This window comes from Typha latifolia, chromosome 3 (assembly GCF_019914945.1).
Source record: "Typha latifolia isolate L0001 chromosome 3, TyphaL0001v2, whole genome shotgun sequence".
Taxonomy (NCBI): Eukaryota; Viridiplantae; Streptophyta; class Magnoliopsida; order Poales; family Typhaceae; genus Typha; species Typha latifolia.
In genome coordinates this window covers 2,947,758-2,966,698 of record NC_133088.1, presented here as the reverse complement: position 1 = coordinate 2,966,698, position 18,941 = coordinate 2,947,758, and the positions used below count along the sequence as shown (strand labels likewise).

General features: G+C 40.1%; 2 protein-coding genes across 5 annotated transcripts; one reads left to right on the top strand and one right to left on the bottom strand.

Annotated features, from left to right (window-relative positions):
* Positions 1–118: 118 nt before the first annotated feature.
* Positions 119–12,751, bottom strand: LOC140784192 (uncharacterized). 4 transcript variants are annotated; one of them, XM_073131444.1, is made up of 16 exons: positions 12,515–12,737; positions 12,280–12,411; positions 9,349–9,465; positions 8,216–8,266; positions 7,697–7,786; positions 7,441–7,587; positions 7,177–7,287; positions 5,844–5,912; positions 4,574–5,341; positions 2,866–3,036; positions 2,137–2,299; positions 1,945–2,069; positions 1,194–1,472; positions 951–1,085; positions 687–865; positions 119–232 (listed from the first exon to the last, which is right to left on the bottom strand). In XM_073131444.1, the coding sequence occupies exons 1-16, from the start codon at positions 12,605–12,607 to the stop codon at positions 166–168; spliced, it is 2,697 nt and encodes an 898-aa protein (XP_072987545.1). In that variant the 5' UTR covers positions 12,608–12,737; the 3' UTR covers positions 119–165. The 4 variants fall into 4 exon arrangements, with proteins under 4 accessions (XP_072987545.1, XP_072987544.1, XP_072987548.1 ...); XM_073131443.1 differs by having other exon boundaries at positions 9,349–9,486; positions 12,515–12,732; XM_073131447.1 differs by lacking the exon at positions 5,844–5,912 and having other exon boundaries at positions 12,515–12,751.
* Positions 12,752–14,399: 1,648 nt separating this feature from the next.
* LOC140785177 (multiple C2 domain and transmembrane region protein 14) lies at positions 14,400–17,737 on the top strand. Its single transcript, XM_073132943.1, has one exon. It carries the CDS (start codon positions 14,606–14,608, stop codon positions 17,642–17,644), a length of 3,039 nt encoding a protein of 1,012 aa, XP_072989044.1. The 5' UTR covers positions 14,400–14,605; the 3' UTR covers positions 17,645–17,737.
* The last annotated feature ends 1,204 nt before the right edge of the window (positions 17,738–18,941 follow it).

The following is an 18,941-nucleotide window of genomic DNA, read 5'->3' as shown; positions in this document are numbered from 1 at the left end:
TGATAAGATAATAAATGGATGAGTTTATAGATTGATATAAGAGATGATCGATAACTGAAGACATCAGATTTGTTTATAAATCTGATTGCTTAGAGAAAAAGAAATAGAAGAGTGAGGCTGACCAAAATCTCCAATTACTTTATTGATGTCATTTAAGAAACATGTCTACACCACAAGCTCATCCTCAAGATAGTTGTACTCAAATGTGAAGTCATTTTTGATCCTTTGGCACCTGCAAGCCGTAGCAAGATGTTAGTAGCTGCTGGATAATAGAAATATGGACATTGGCAAGATAATGAATTTCATCCCATGATTTGGCAAACATTATCACAATTACAAGGAATCGATAATAATATTAGCAAGAGTCATTCTTGAAGTATTAGAAATACAAGAGAATCTCAAAAAGGCAATCTTATCAGCAAATAACAAGTCGCGCTTCAATCTCCAAAATAAAGGTCATCTAGAAATCAAGGGTACATTCGACTGGTTGACAATGATCACAAAAACCTAGAGATGTTGTATCAAGGAAGCATAGGTGAAATTCTCAGAAAATTAATTCGGAAACACAGGTACATAAATAATTAACTTGATTGAAGTACCAACCACACCACAAACCATGAGCAATGGTCAAAGAGATGACAAAATAGCATAATCTCCAAAGTAAATATTTGAGGATCTTAACATACCATCCATTACTACCGTCATCATTAACATGGAAATCAAAGTACACATATGATCCCCTCTCATATTCATCATTTGTAACTTTTGGCTCCTCATGCCGTTGGAACCATGTGTTGTATTTTCTGTGGTATCTCCATGACTGCCTCTTCAGCTCTCTAGCAGCTAAATATTGCTGATAAGTGTTCTGCAGAAATATATCTTTTAGTGCAAAGCAAAGATACTAGTTTAAGAGACAGCTACCAGTATGAACAAATATGAGTTCCAGGCACCTGTTGATAGTAGAAAGCAAAGAACAGCGTATCTGTGCCTAATGAATCAAGACTTAATCGTTCCCAGAAAGCAGGATTGGAAACAATTGGGGCTTGCGTTTGAGGGTAGCTAGCAGGAGTAACCACAGGGTGCCTCTGGAACGATAGAGAAACAATAGATAAGAACAAAAGCTAGACTACATTAGAGGTGTCTCTGTGTATTTTCCTAAAATAGTGGAGTGATGAAACAAACAAGCATCTCACTGGAATATAGCTCTTCACACGCTCTGAGTCCTTGGGTTGTGGAAGTTTGTAATATGCAGCTTCAAGCATCTGAATATTATAGGACTGATCATGCATGCCACCAGAATTCCCAGCTGTTCCACTAAGGTTATCTCCAATAGCGCCAAGGTCTGCAACGCTTCTTCGGCCAATAACCCCAAGGTTACCAAATGACTGACTAGATTGCAATTGCTGCCCAGGTGAAAGATCAGCATCTCTGGGCAACAGATTACCTTCTGTCACAGAGGCAGAAACTGTGTTCTGGGGGAAAACATCAACCTCTCCCATATCAGAAATAACAAAACTAATCATCAATCTTCTTGAATGTCTCTATGACTTCTAAATTTCTTAGGAAACAGTAACAGAAATCATTCTTAATATGAAGAACAAGAGGTAACTATTGTCTGACCAGAGCATTCTTAGATGTATCATCTCTAATATATTTTGAATTCTTACCAAATTGTTAGAGGATAAAATTTTACAAGATACAACCAATAAGAGAAAAAAGCAAACTTCTTTTTTTTTCATAATCCAAGGATATTACAAACATTTTAGCCAAAGAGCTTTCAATCAATTCAAAGATCCTAAAGCTTATGAACAATTGATATATAGGCATTAGATTCACAACTATTTAAATGTTAAAGTGAGAACTCTGTATTTCATGAAGTAAACCTAAATTCATACAGGGATCGTGCATCAAACAAAGGCTCCAAAAGGAATGCAGAATATATACCGAGTATGGTGTTTTTAAATCATCCTCATTAATGATCTTCAGTCCAGAAGTCATAGCAGGTTCTACATTCACATCATCAGTAAAACTCTGTTGTTGCTGCTCTTCTATTTTCATAAGCCCAGCATCTGCAAGTAGAAAATGATTTGAGCACTAGAATAGGTTAAATCACTGAACTTATAATTTTAAACATACCTCCATCTTTTGGACCAGATGAAATCAAAGAATGCTGCATAGACTGTGGGAGTATTGGGGTAGACTTCTGCTGTGAGGCTGAAGTAACAGAAGGGATACCAGGCCCCTGAACCCCAAGACCAAGGCCCACTTGGGGTGAAATAGATGAGCTTTGAGGACTAAACTGAATAAAGAATTACATGTCAGTAACTCACAAGAGAGCTCTCTACAAGATTTAAAAATGAAGAGGCTGCAACGTAAGATTGTCCAAGTCTTTTGGGCAAAATGATCAACTTTTAGTGTTATCAGTAGCCTACAAATAAGAACTCTACAAGCAAGATAAAGAAATTTCTGCTACAGCAATTTTTTAATACATATGCAAGCATTTAAGAAAAAAAAGAATTAATAAATCAAGTTCCACGGATTTATTTACCTGTCACCATGTTCATGGACCTTTTTCTTAAACTATCAAAAGCCATTGTTACAAAGGCCCTTCTATTGACTTAATAATCAGATGGACTCAACCATTATACCAACATTAAAATGTCAAACGAGCCACTCCTTTTGGTCATCAATATTGCATCCAACACTGACACAATTTCAACTTAATAGTCTATTAAAAGATTTTGGTTGAAAAGATCAAAAGAAAACTAGAGTAGCAGCTCTTGCGCATATAGAACACTATGGGTTTAAATTTTACTTCCAATCAAGGACTCCTAGTATAGACCTAGAAGCTAAAGAAGAAAGAACCTGTTGCAGAAGTGAGTTTTGCTGCTGCGATGGAAACTGCTTCTGGTTCACACCAGGGATGTGAGGAACATTAAGAAGATTACTGTGTCCCTGCTGCTGCACTTGTTGCAGCCGTTGCAAGAACTTCTCCCTTTGGTCAGGAGCAATCTCAGGCCGTCCACGAAATTGGCCCTGGAAAAAGATACAAAGTTGATCCCTTAAGTACACCTTGTCTGTACTGCATGCCTCAAAAGAAGATAACATGATTACACAAAAAGGATACCTTATGATATCAGAGATAAAGGTTAAGCAGCTAACCGAGGTTAAAATCACAAAGACAATTTTTTTTACCTTATTGTGGCCTCTTACCAAAATTAAAATTGAATGTCATGAGGCTAAAGAAAGGTTCCAACTTTCAAAAAAAAATCACTAGTAATAATTGAGCAAGCAACTAGATTCTATTTATTAATTGTCAAGATTCCCAAATGCCATCCAACTTGAATTTCATGAGCTGATGAAAAACTACAATTCAGGACAAGGATTTATATTGCGTCTCCAAGTGTTGACACTGTAAAGAAGCTCAGCAAGACCTGGCTTTTGATAAAGAAAGCCAAAGTTTGTGTGTCCACACAGTACCATATTTGGCGACTACCTTACAGACAAGATTCAGGCTATGAGGTGTGCCGGAAGCATTTAAACCTTGGTCCAACATATTACTGGTGCACCTCTTCACAAAGCACATCATAACTAGGATATGGCAAGTTTGTCAAAAAGAAACTAGGATATGGCATTCATGAACAAGGATATCATGCGCACTGGCATGGCAAGGGTATGACGCGTCAAGTTTTGAAAATTCCAAATATGATATCATGGTTTTCTTTTTCTCCTTTTTATCAGTTATTAGGTGTGTGCTTACATGTTTTACTTTCCTTGTTTCTTTTTTTTTTTCCTTTTGAAGATACATGGTTATGAAGATGAGCACAATTTTATGCAATGCATCCTTAAACAAATATCATTGCCATATAAAGCATTTAACAAGATGTAACTAGAGCACCATACACTGAATTTAAGAGACTATAATAAAAAGAAAAGGAAAAAAGGAGAATAAGTATACATCATTAACTAAAGGCAGTAAGGTGAATCATCACACTACCAAGCGAACAAGATGATATTCAGACTCATGATCTCACGACAGAGTTAGTGCAAAAGAAATATGCTATAAATACTGACAGAAAATTATATATATATATATATATATATATATTTTTTACAGGCCATAGCACATTATCCAGATTGTCACAGGTTTGTTCTTGGGAATAGTGTGACATGAAAAAGGGAAAAAACAATAAAACTTAAACATGTTTCAAAATGGTTTGACCACTTATTTCCGGTACTTTGAGGCCAACCGTGGTCATCTACATATTCATCACCCTATTACCTATAGTTATTTCTCAGATCTAACATAAGAGCCTAAAAGGTGTGATTCAAGTCATATTTAAGAAAAGGATCAGCAATAAGAAAAAAATACAAATCAACTAATAAAATGAAGAGGCAACAACAAAACTACTGCCACAAGGGACAAGAACAATAAACCAGAAATGATGACACTTATGCTATATAACAGAATTTTACATGATGCAGCAAGGGAAATATTAAATATAATAATAAGATGAGAAAGGCAAACCAGACGAGCTGCAATTTCCTGCTTTCAAAAGGAAAACGTACTTACCGTTTCGTTTTGATTCTGGAAAGCTGCTGCAGTTTGGGGCCTCCATTGAACGCCAGAAACAACTGAAGGTGAAAAGACTCTTGCTCCGATTACAGCACTCTCACCAATGTTATTAGAATCACCCGGGGTAATTCCATCATTAATTCTTGAAGCCTGTTGCAATAGTATCCTGTTACCTAGAGGTGAAACTAAGGGCTGAGCAAGACTACCACTTCCAATTCTCTCATCAACACTTAGCATGTTTCTCTTCGTCAACTCAGAGATTGCAGGAACTGAACCAAGGGCTCCATTTCCCAAATTTTCACTAGCTGAACTCAAGTTTATAGGAGTACTGACAGATGCCTGATTGGATATCCCTCGAGTTATCCCTCTACCAATAGAAATCTCGGGAATTGCAGGAGATGATCTTCGACCAGGGAAGGTCGTGTTATCATCCTCCTTCACTGAACTGGAAGAGTTAGCAAGAGGTGATGAACCAGTAGTAGCTATGTTCTCTGAAGCACCTAGAACACTTGCAGGGCCAGAAAGCACAGCTGCAGCTGTTGGCACTCCAACCAATGAATGTCCAGAAGCAGTAGGAGTGACAGATGTAGGACCTGCTGGTGTCCCAGAGATGATACTGGGGGAAGCTGATGAAACCAGAGATCCCATAGTATTGCTTTTGGAAGGCGGCGTTCTTGGTGCCATATCAGAATTGTTATCCTGAGAAGCTGTTTCCTCAACTTGATCTTGAGTAGTACCATGTGAGCCAGTCGATGACAGAGCAGTCTAGAACAGATTGTGTTTGACAAAACATAATCAATAGTCAGGCATAGGCAATTGGATGAGTATAAAGGGAAGAAGAGAGTCAAGAGCTCCTCAACTTTCAAGAGTAAAAGGCTAACAACATTGAAGAGCAACTTGGCAGCTAGATACCTCAGTCAAACAATGTGACAATAAAAAGTACAAGTACTTTAAAAGCTAAATTCTATGAGTACAATATTTTAGGTAAGAGAGATCCGAGAAAACTATTTAAATATGTTCCCAAAATGAAAAAAGAGCAACAAGAATGGATAGATATCATCAAAACTCAAAAGCTTTTTCAAGATAAGGAATATATCGTACATATCAAGGAAAGTTCCACAAGCAAATATCGCCCTACACTACATTATGTTAAATACACCAAGAATTGCAATCTACAAGGGATAACACCCAAAATAACCCACTATTATGTATATATTCCTGCAATAGAAAGCAGATGATTAAACAATTCAAAATAATAGAATGATACCGGAGGAGGTGATGCTATCGAGTTCTTCAAACCTATAACTGCACTAGAAGTAGAAATAGAACCAACACCCTGCCAAGAAGGAAACATGATAGAATGATAGGTAACTAAAATCTGAAAAAAGGGGCATTTAAATGTTCAAAATATATGAGACAGTATCATCAGCCATTAGATGTTAAAAAGTTTGGGTGTAAAAGAGAGAGATTAAAAGAAGGAAAATAGTGGTTCAAATTTTAGTGTTAACTAAAGTGAAATTGTTCAAAAACTGATTTGCGGTAGTACCACAAAGAGAAGCAGAACATGCCATTAAGCCTGGAAGATTTAGATATGCAGCAGAATAAAATGGCCGTAAAAGAAGAGAGAATATAAAACCTTCAGAAAGCAATAACAAAAACAAAAATCAAGCTAAACAAATTAACTAACAGATAGTCAAAGAGAGATGATAAATATGTCCTACATCCATGTCAGATGACTATAAAGAAACATAACTATGCTCGCATAGGTTAATATTGTAATAGTCAAGATCAAGTAAAAAATCATAATATACAGCAATAGCAAATGTTAGATGAGTAGGCTTTAATGCTCTTCCCCCATAACAAAGCAAACCAGATATTTGATAGAAAATTCTATCGTAACAATGTGTCAGATTTTGGTTAAATCCATTATCTAAAATCAAAACCAGTTTTGATACGGATAACTTTACTATTAATCCATTTAAAATCTGCACTATATTTGATAAAATAATAGGGACTCTTAGCATCATCCGGAATTTAATCATAATCCAGTAACTATCAGGTAAGTTATTAAAGATGCACATCCACTATTTTAATCTTTGCACGATTTGAACTGGATTGACAGGTTTGTGGAGTCCATTGGCTCCCTACTTACTTCAATGTCGATCCTTTATTTCAATTTTTAAGCCCAGAAACATCTTCAATCTTAAATATGAGTCTTTTGATATAAAATAAAGAACTTTGCTATAGAACTTTGACAAATTTTAGAGGAGAAAAAAAGTTAGAAGCCAATTAGAGAATGGAGTTAGAAGTCAATTAGAGAATGGAAAAGTTGCTAAAAAAATGAATTACAAAAACTAATGTTAAAGAATAAGCCAAGATGACTGCATCAACAGTGAATCCGAATATCTTCATAGAATCAATCATATACACTCATAATAACCATACCACGTGATAGAAAGCACCATCCAAAAGCAGGTCAACATAGCATATATTGTGCATAGAAGCCATAGATCTGCTTAATAACTATCCAAATTTGAAAATTGTTGGACAACACAATCCAATTGAATGAAACGAAAAATGTAAAATGAATCAGCATTTACCTTTACAAGACTGGAGGGACCAAGTGAAACCAGGTCTTCAAGTGCTTCAACCTTATCCAAAGGTAATGAACTATAGAACTCATCAACGTCACTGAATTCATCAAAATCCTCCTTCAAAGATATTTTCAAGGATTGATAAAAGTCAATGCCACCAAAAAGTATTGTAAGGAGATCAACAATTGTACAAATTACAGAGTATATATATATATATATAAGAAACAATAACATGGGCTATTCAAAATAATTAAAAGACTAAAGTATCACCTGATTACGTTCAACATAATCTTCCAGAAAATCTTTAGCATCATTGACCTGATCAGGACTCAATTCATCATTATCTAACAGTCTCAAAATCAACTCCAGTTTCTTTATATGAGCCTTATGTCTCGTTATAGATGCCTCCAAATGTGTCTAAAATGAGAAAATCATAGTACCAAATCATACAACTTGAGAATGCAACACCAGTAGCAAAAGAGAAATGTCACAATTAATTGGAAGAGACAATTTCTATGGATCTCACCAATCTTGGTGGCCTTGTCTTTCCTTTCTTAACTGAGAGACCTTCAACCTCCGCTTCAAAGTTATCAATCTGACTTTCTAAATCTCCAACCTAGACAAAAATCTTGCAGAAAATATTAGAAACGGCACGATCATGACTTCAATGAAACTACTAAGGAGCAAAAGAATCAAAAGAAAAGGATACACCAGCACTTTCAAATAAATAACATTCACGATGCATGAACTGGAACGCTCTAAGAATTAAAATAACTTAACGACTCCACCAGTAAAGTCAGTCCGATCAATCAAAATGGAGCTTCCCTCCAGTCAAAATTAAAGCTTATTTGTTCCTCAGGTGCATATTTGGCAGGCCTTTTATACTCAAAAGCAAGATGATGCACAAGAACATTTTCACAAACAAAACATATATTCATTTATAGTCATTATCAGCAACTTTACCGTATAGGAGTAAAAGTTTCGCAGAAAAGGTAAAGCGTTGAAAATATATTCCAAATAATAGAAGGCACTCAATTTCACTTACCACAGTGTTCAACCAATCTCTTGTTTCTGCTTTTGCCTTCTCTTTTGGATCCTACGTAGAATATGAAATTAACATATTAACAAGAAGACTCTAGCTCAAAGATAATAATAAACAGCTATACTGATTGCATGTTCTAGTGACAATATACCGCAGCAGGTTTCATCAATACTTCTCATCAGATTGTATGAGTTGTCTTCAAATGGTTATTGAATTTGCCCAATCCAAATAGCATGACATAATTTCAGTTTATTCGCTTTGGAGAAATAAAAATAACTCCTTATGAAAGAGAGCACTTTAAATCTATGGAAACATTTTATTATCAACCTTGAAGAATGCAACACATAGACACATGCATGTTTACTCACAGATGCATGATGCATGCAGATATATAGATAGATAGATAGATAGATAGAGAGAGAGAGAGAGAGAGAGAGAGAGAGAGAGAGAGAGTTGGATAGCACAGTTTACTTACATCAAGGTATGATAGTTGACGCTAACAAAAGAAGACACATTCAAAATTTAAGATCAATATAGCTGAATGTTACCTAGACAACAAAAATGCTTCCAAAGAAGAAAGTTTCATCTCCAGGCATTCAAATTATGCGTCAAATGCATGAAGACTTAGAGAGTGCTGATCATAGATTAACATGTTTTGTTAAAGTATATTATATAGAGAAAAGCAAAATTGTGCTTCAGTAGGATCATGACTAGCTATGGATTGTCAATTTGTACCTTATATTAAGTTGCACACCAGCCACTTTATGATAATTCTCTTTTACAGTTTATACCATCCTGATTCATGTATTATGATCTCTAAATAATAGTTTCTCACTCTTAAGATAGTCTTTGATTAACTAACTGGTACCATCTTTTACATTGTTTTAATCTACTAATAAAGTTCACATCACCTCATCTCATCAGTGGATAGAACAGCCAAATGAAAAGTAATATATGCTTCATCCTTTAGCAGATAATCTAGAATGATATAAAATGGGCATCTTAATGATAGTTTACAAGGGGAAAAATATGAAAATGAATTAGCATGAAAAAAAAAAATCATCACTTCACTAGACACGGATTGATCTTCATAATCCAACTAAATGCAGTTGAATAAAAAATATATTTTGACTTACAGTCTTTGGTTGTTGGCCCAAGCCTTCTTTGGAGAAGGCTTTTGTTTTAGTTTCCTTTTCACAGACCTTAAATCGTTCCATCTCACGCTCGATAAGCTTGCGAGCATCCATGAGAGCCTGCTCATAAGAGGCACTAACCTAGGTCAACATATATCACAAAATTGATTGTCAACCCCAGAATAATGAACCCGCAGTATATGAAAACTTGTCAGCATCAACCAGCTTAGATTGAAAGAATGAAGTTAGTTATGCTTAATATGTTGAAATATAAAACAGTCAAGACACCAATGAGAAAATCAATGTAAGCAGAAGTGTGGCAAAAGGTAAAGGGATGTTTTGTGACACATTAACAGCAAAAGAAATCTAGATGTTAACACCACTAGAAAACAAAAACACCACCAGTGTATCTCTGTGGAAACTACGTATTTCTATCAACAACCAAAGTATCAGATAAACTAAATTCTCGAGAGTTAGCACTGAGAGGCAATTATTAATGCAGTTAAGATTGAAGAATGTCTTCTAATGATGAATAATTGAAGATTCGCATGCATATAGGCTCAAACTATATGATATCCAATATTTAGATAATTTAGATAACTTCATTCTGATTTTAGGTACTTTATATGGTTCATTGTGGTCTTGGGTACATCTTAGCTCAAATTTTGAAAATAAAGGAACATGACAACATATATATGACTAATTGTTAAATATAAGTTGTTAGCAATGTTACAGTGTTAGAAATAAGTAGCGCAAGAAGATAAATAAGTAAATGAAACAGCACGAGCCACCTAGATATTCATCAGGAAAGTTTTTATTTTATACTTTCTATTTTACCTATTTTGTGATTCACACCTTATTTTTTAGAATTTTGTATTATGACCCTTTCTTTTTTCTTACAATTTTTATTTAACACTCTGGATAATTTGAATGGTACCAGCAAAAAAATTTTATGTTATAATATACTAAATAATTTATAAAATACCTAAATTACCCTTATTTTCTTCATCCTCTCATTCTCTCCTATCTTCTTCATCATTCTTACCACCTCATCATACATAAGCCGGAGGTTTTGATTCCTAAATCGAAGTCAGTTGAGATGATTGGCTTGCTCCATCTTCTTCGACAAACCCCGGAGCAAGAATAGGTAGAAGCAAGAGAAGAAAAAAGAAAAGGAGAAAAATGAAGAAGAAGAAGAAGAAAAAGAAGAGGGGGAATACGAGAGAAGGTAATAGCAACGGCGACAATGGTAGGTGGTTGGGGGAAAATGGCTGATTAGAGAGGAGGGGAGAGAGCGGTGGGGATATTTTAGTAATTTAGTCAACGTCAATTAGTCAAAATAACGTCAGGGTGTTAAATAAAAATTATAGAGAAAAAATATGGGTCGAGTTATAAAATCCTCAAAAACAGGATATAAATCACACAATAGAAAAAAAATATAGGGCGTGATTTATAAAATTCTCTATTTGTTAAAAACAACATAGAATTTAAATCTATTGATATCATCAGCATTAAACAAATTTGGACTACCACCATGGTTTTGGAAAGAAAATATTTGCTTGTTAATTGAGTCTTCTTGAATTAAATAGAGGTGAGCTAATCTATCCCACATAAAACAGCAATTGAAATCTACAGACTACTTTATCTCTTATAAAATCTATTAACATCACTGGGAAACAAAGTCCAACTGCCAACATTTTTCTTCAAAAGAAAATTTCATCAACATTAGCAAACATCCCAATTTTCACCATTTGCTGCATAGAAGAGTGTCCTTAATGAATCATCTAGAGGCCAACAAGAATATTTAGCACTTTATGAATCTGATAAGAGTCATTGTTGAAATTATCTTTTACTAATGAAAGAGTGAATATTTGGGTGCATGTGGGCACCTATGTTATGTAAGCGCCTCCCTTAGTTAATTAACTTAATTCAGACAATCTACATTCAGGCTTTACTTCTTCAGAGAGTTTATTGCTACTTCTAGGATTAATACTAGAGGGAAATAGTTGCTACATATTATGTCTAAAGTACTCTGTACATAGATATTGAAGAACCCCATATGCCTTCTCTATAAATATATAGAGCACTCTTGATGCCTCACTCCAAATAACTTTTCAGATCTCATGCACTTTGCCCAAAAGATGTAAAACAATCTAAAGCCTATCAAAGAATCAGAGAATAATTGAAAGATAACATAAAGTCTGCTTTTCATCTAAAAGATAAGTTTCAGCCTTTAACCGAGTTTCGACTGGCACTTGTTAAAATGGGAAAAATCTGAAAATCAGGTTACTAGCTAGACAGGTTGGTTTTACCTGAATATTTCTATGAATATCGTCCAGAAAGTAATCTAATTTTCAGATTGTTCTCTAGATGTTCGTTTGTTTACTCTCCCTTTTTTATCCTTTCTTCTACCCTGATCTTTTTCCTAACTCTCCATTCCATCGCATTTCTAACTTAGCAACAAATTTCTTTGTTCGATATCACGATGATTCTACTCAGCATATGTTAGTAACCTCCTAATCAATCAGCAGGACTTTATAAGCGCTGCAATATCACCACAATTTTCCTTAAATCAATCTTATAAGCCTATTAATATCAAGAAAACCGTACTATTTGGAATCAACAGCCCACCATTCAAAAGGAAAACCTGCAAGACAGTGTCCTCAGCATTGTGGTCCGATCTGGTAGTTATTGTAGTTTCCCGCTTCCTAACTTCCTATACATTCTAAAGCTGGATTCTTATGAAGTTCTTAGAATGAAATAAATAAATAAATAAAATTCTCCATATGCATCCCTTCGTATCGTGAAAATAAGCAAGTAAGCTCAAACTGTTTTCTATAAGAATTCCACCAAATCTTAATCGGACACATTGCAAATAAACTCTAAGAAAACCTACTGAAAGATTCGTCACTCTAGGATAAACGGATTTCTCACCTTTTTATCCTTTATTTCACTCGATTGAATCCATGTCTTGATCTGATCTCGGTACCGCTGCAACTTTTTGATCTCTTTCTTCAAGTCTGCTTCAAATTTCTCCTTCTGATTCGCATTTTCCGTGTCGTAAACCTAACAACCAACACACATGCAAATCAAAAAAAGCATCCCTAATCTCCCACAGAAAAAAAAAAAAAAAGAATTCCTAAAAAACCAGAAATTTCGCAGGCGATACCTTGTTCCAGATGCTGTCGAAGACATCGACGCCTTCCTGTACCTTCTTGAGGACGCGATCTATCTCGCCCTGTAGCTTCCGGCTCGCCCCCATGGTGCAATCGTGGGTTATTGGAAGGAACCAAGCGCTTTAGCATCCACGGATTAGGGTTTCCCCTCTCTTTCTAGGATCCTAGAGTTTCAGATTGGAAGGGTAAATCGGAAAACGATTGGATGGAGAGCGACGAGTGGAAAGGGCTCCTTTTTCTCCCTGGGGTGGGGGCGCATCCAGAGGTTTGGCGGTGAAGAGCACTATTTACGAAAATAGCCTTTAAGATTTAAAAATAAATAAATAAGTTTCTACGTTCTAATTAGCTTCGGCCCATTTATCGACTGGGCCAAGTAAGTCAGCCCATAGAAGCCTATAGGATGCTCTAACCAAGTCTCTCTCTCTCTCTGTATTTATGTATAATTATATATTTATATTGTTGGATGAGAAATATTAGGGATTGTGATTCGGTGCGGGTTGACTCAATCTAAGCATGCCATCCAACATATCTAACGGTCTTGATGCAACCCGCTCAAAGTCTCCCGCCTTTGTATTTCTTTCTGACCCATATGAGTCGGCCCTCGCTGTATTTACACCCAAATTTATCATAAATTTTGATAAGAATTTGAGCTAAGAAGTGTTTTCATGTAAAAATATGTAATTTATTTATGCTAAAACTATAGCGCACTTATTTTATGATACAAACCAAGTTAGTAAAAATTGATATTATATATTTTTTAGACCCTCCATAAAGTATTAAAAAATATCTTAATCATCAAATGACTATTTTATTTTTTCTAAGAGTAAAATAATTTTTCAAAGATCTAAAAATAATCGCGTGACATTTACATAATACCATTTAACCAAAAAAATGTAATAGATAACCAACAAAAGAAGTATTTTAAAGGTTTTTTATAGTTAAAAGAATCAATGTGTTACATAAATGCAATTATTAATACAAATTGATACTAGTATGTATCATGCCAATAGCTATATTCAATAAAGTGTCCCCAATTTCCCGCGGTAGAAAATTAAAAATCCTTCTTTTTTACTTTTTAACTATGTAACCGTTGGGGTCCAATATATTAGAACCATTTATCATTTGTATCACATCCTAAAACAACATCTCCTCAGTGGAATACCTGCATGGATATGGACAAGATCCAATGCTCCAAAACTCCACGAGGCTAATTGGCTTATGCCTGCAAATGTAAACTATGAGACAAATGCCCCATGACTACATTATATAATAAAACTTTATTCGACTTTGCTTTATATAAAAAGTTATTCTTTTTTTGTTTGCAAGACAACACAACTACTGAGATCTTATGCTGCAAAAAGCCTAACGTTCCAATTCCCAGAGCATTAACTGGCCGTGGCCGGTGGTGCCACCCGTAAGAAACAACCAGCCAAGAGCTGCGATTGGGTTACTTGGCACCCTGTGAATGGCTCCTTGTACCAGTAAATATTTTAACTTTTTCCCAGCTTTTTAGCGCGGGATGTAATCTATCGCACATTCAATCGTACCTGCAGAGGAAATTTCTGCGTTCTTAGTTCACGGTTGGGAGCTGCGGACCACCGACCACGTCGTTGTTATCGTGGGAAATTACTGTTCTGCCGCTTAGTATCGGGGAGCACCGAGAGGGATTTCCGGCGGCGCCGAAGTGTAACGGTCACTCGCCGTTGAAGAGCGTGCTGAGGAATGGTCAGTGGCGTTTTGGTTAATAAGATGAGTTGGGTGGGTCCGCAACATCCACTTCCGGCGCCTTAGATCTCACTAACCGACAGCGCTCCGTATTGCTCACTCCGATGCGCCCACGTGGTGCCTGTGAAACCGACGTGGCTTTGTGCTGACGTGGATGGTCCCGGTTCGTTTTAAAACCCCCCCGCCCCACACGCTTTACTTCCCCCTATACTAGAAACCAAACGGTCGGATTCCCAACTCTCTTCTCTTCCCAAGAGATTCTAGATTTCTCTCTTCAAATCTCGATCAAAAGCTGTGATTTTTACATTTTAGATCGTCGAAGATTTGTCATTTTTTCGAAATTTTAGTAGCCGGAATCCATGGGGGAGGCTGTGGGAAGCCGGAGGCTAGTGGTAGAGGTGTGCAACGCTCGCAATCTAATGCCCAAGGATGGCCAGGGCACGGCGAGCGCCTACGCGATCGTTGACTTCGACGGGCAGCGTCGGCGGACGAAGACCAAGTTAAGAGATCTCAATCCACAGTGGGATGAGAAGCTTGAGTTCTTGGTCCACGATCCTGAATCCATGGCGAACGAGACCCTCGAGCTCAACGTCTACAACGACAAGAAAACTGGGAAGCGTAGCACTTTCCTCGGGAAAGTTAAAATCTCGGGCTCCAGCTTCGCAAAAGCCGGATCCGAGACTTTGATCTACTATCCGTTGGAGAAAAGGAGTGTCTTTTCGCAGATTAAAGGCGAGATCGGACTCAAGGTCTCGTTTGTCGACGAGGGTCCTCCAACGGCTAGTGCGGAAGCCGCTCCTGCAGCGGCAGAGACGAAGTCGGAGGAAAAACCGGCCACCGACGAGAAGAAACCTGAGACGGAGGAGAAGAAACCGGCCGAGGACGAGAAGAAGCCGGCGGCGGAGGAGAAGAAAGCAGAGGAAGCGAAAACAGAGGACAAGAATAAGTCCTCCGCTCCCAAAGAAGAGGAGAAGAAGAAGTCAGCAGAGAAACCCAAATCCGAGGCGGCAGCTGCCAAACCGAAGGAGGAGGAGAAGGAGAAGAAAAAGAAGGAGGCGGACGCTCCATCTCCGGCTCCGCCTTCCCCTGCTAAGGATCCGCAGCAGACCGGCTACAGCGGAGACCTCGAGATTCGCGCCCCCTCCGCATCCGAGAGAGGTAACGGCGGCGGCTCGTACGACCTCGTGGATCGGGTCCCTTACCTCTTCGTCCGTCTCCTCAAGGCGAAGCATTCAGGCGCGGACTCAGAGAAGACCACGTACGCCAACCTGGTCATCGGCAGCCACAGCGTCCGCACCCGAACTGTGAAGAGCAGTGACTGGGACCAGGTCTTCGCCTTCCACAAGGCCAGCCTCAACTCCACGGCGCTCGAGGTGTCCGTGTACGAGGAGAAGAAGCCCGACGGCGACAAGCCCGTCCCGGATGCGGCTCTCGGATCCGTCTCCTTCGACCTCCAAGAGATCCCTAAGAGGGCGGCGCCCGATAGCCCGCTTGCTCCCCAGTGGTACACCCTCGAGGGCCCCACCGAGGGCTCCCCGGGTTGTGACGTCATGCTAGCCGTCTGGGTCGGGACTCAGGCGGACGAGGCGTTCCAGGAGGCGTGGCAGTCGGATTCCGGCGGCCTCATTGTGCATACCCGATCCAAGGCGTACCTCTCCCCCAAGCTCTGGTATCTGCGGCTGACGGTGATCCAAACCCAGGACCTGCGGCTGCCTCCGCTATCCGATCCGAAGCCCCGGCCCGTTGGCTCTACCGGGTCGGACCTATACGTGAAAGCCCAGCTGGGATCTCAGGTGTTCAAAACAGGTCGGGTTTCGATGGGCTCCGCCTCCAGCTCCGCCAACCCGAGCTGGAACGAGGACCTCCTGTTCGTCGCCGCCGAGCCGTTCGACCCGCATCTGACGATCGTGGTCGAGGACGCCACCGCGGGCCAGTCCGTGGGCCAGGTCAAGGTTCCGATCTCCACCGTCCATCGCAGGATCGACGACCGCGCCGAGCCGCCCTCCCGGTGGCTCAACCTCGCCGGCGACGAAGCCCGCCCCTACGCCGGAAGGGTGCACGTGCGAGTCTGCCTGGAGGGCGGGTACCACGTGCTGGACGAGGCGGCGCACGTGGCGAGCGACGTGCGGGCGGCCTCGAAGCACCTCTCGAAGCCGCCCATCGGGCTACTGGAGGTCGGAGTTCGGGGCGCAGCCAATCTCGTGCCGATGAAGGTGGCGAAGGACGGGTCGAGTGGGTCCACGGACGCCTACGTGGTGCTCAAATACGGGCCTAAGTGGGCCCGGACACGGACCATAATAGACCAGTTCAACCCGCGGTGGAACGAGCAGTACGCATGGGACGTGTTCGACCCGTGCACGGTGCTCACGATCGCCGTCTTCGACAACGCCAGGTTCAGACAGACCGAGCCGGCCAAGGACGTACGGATCGGGAAGGTCCGGATCCGGCTCTCCACGCTGGACACGAACCGGGTGTACGCCAACTCCTACCCGCTCATGGCGGTCCATCCGGTCGGGGCGAAGAAGATGGGGGAGATCGAGCTCGCCATCCGGTTCAGCTGCCCATCCTGGCTTAACCTGATCCAGGCCTACACCAGCCCGCTCCTGCCACGCATGCACTACGTCCGCCCGCTCGGCCCAGCCCAGCAAGACGTCCTCCGCCACACGGCGATGCGGACCGTCTCAGCTCGGCTCGCCCGGTCCGAGCCGCCGCTGGGCCCGGAGGTGGTCCAGTACCTCCTCGACACGGACGCGCACGTGTGGAGCATGCGCCGGAGCAGGGCGAATTGGTTCCGGGTCGTGGGCTGCCTCTCCCGCTTCGCCGGGCTGGCCCGGTGGGCACACGGGGTCCGAACCTGGGCCCACCCCTCCACAACCGTGCTCGTGCACGTGCTCCTCGTCGCCGTCGTCCTCTGCCCCCAGTTGATCCTCTCCACCCTCTTCCTCTACCTCTTCCTAATCCTCGTCTGGCGCTACCGGGTCCGGCCAAGGGAGCCCACCGGTCCCGACCCAAGGCTGTCCCACGTTGACGCGGTGGGGTCGGATGAGCTGGACGAGGAGTTCGACGGGTTCCCGTCGAGCCGTGCCGCCGACGTGGTGAGGCAGCGGTACGACCGGCTACGGGCCGTGGCAGCCAGGGCCCAGACGCTTCTGGGCGACGTGGCGGCCCAGGGGGAGAGGGTCGAGGGGTTGCTGAGCTGGCGGGACCCGCGTGCCACGGGGATCTTTGTCGTGTTCTGCTTCCTCGCCTCCTTGGTGTTCTACGCTGTACCAATTAAGGTGTTAGTGCTGGGGATGGGGTTTTACTACCTGAGACATCCCAGGTTTAGGGACGACATGCCCTCGGCTTCGTTTAACTTCTTCCGGAGGCTGCCATCCTTATCGGATCGGATCCTGTAGCGGTTTGCGTTCGAGTTTTATTTCCTATTGGATTATTTGTACTCCCTTCTTTTAGTGGTTCGATGAAATGGATCTGTTTATTTATTGATTTAATGACCGTTGCAGCATCTGTAGCCTGTAGGATGTCTGCAGCTGTTCTCTGCCACTGTGCCACTTCACAACGTAAATTTAATACGTGCAAGATAATTATGCTGGGTTTTAGGACCACCGCATTAAAAATATTGGCACATCTGAACCCTTTGTGAAAGGAACATTTTTTTAGGCTCAATGGTTATATCAATAGTTTCAAATCCTCTCATATTTGACAATTTTTTAATCACAGCCCTAAAAGCCGATCAACAGATATAAATTGTGGCTTGAATTCCTCTATAAATGATAAAAAAATTATCAGGGGATTGAATGTGCATAGTCTTAATTCATTGTAATTGTTTTGTAATGTTTAGCCTAATTATTCTATCTTAGCCTACGATCTCATAATCTATTTTATAAAATTATATATATGAAAATTTTGATCGAGTTTATTATTCCTCCTAAAACTTATTTAGCCCTTTATAAGTTATCAAATATATTTTTAAGTAAATCGCCCGTGAGAAAATAGTGACTCACTATTAATGTAGGAAATTCTTTTAGGATAATTAAAAAATCTTTCATAAGAAGCAACTCTTTTCTAAAATGTAAAACAGCAGCATATACACGGTAACCAACTATACTAGTTTAATAAATAATTTAAACCCTATAGCAAAACAAATACCTATTTTTAATATAACAAATAAATTAGTACAAAAAAAGTTACACGTGCTATAGCATATAGTAGATAGAGCAAGGAGGCACAGTGAATTTTTTTTGTTTCTTTTGATCATTCATGAGCTCAAATGCTAGATATGTGCTAGACAACTCTTTTTTAGATACGGAGACATTTTAGGCTCCACCGAGCTTTTAGCTGTCTAGTCTAGGCTTCAAGCCATATGCATCGCCGAATAATTACTTCGAACCAAACACCACCGAGATCTGCTCCAAGCCGTTGCGTCGTCAATCTGTTCTTTCAAACTAATCGCACTGCCAAGCCATCAACCGAATCGAGCCGAGCCACCAAACCACTAAACCACTGACCACCAAATAATTTATTTATAATATTATTTAGGATTGTTGTTAAACTTATGATTTCTTTGATCATGAGTAAGGTACCTACTAACTCTACAAAGTTAGTCGATGAGCCACGTGAATTCCAACCATTACAATTCAGATCAATATAAATAAGAATTGGGATCCAATGCACGTGCATTCTGGACATAGCAGA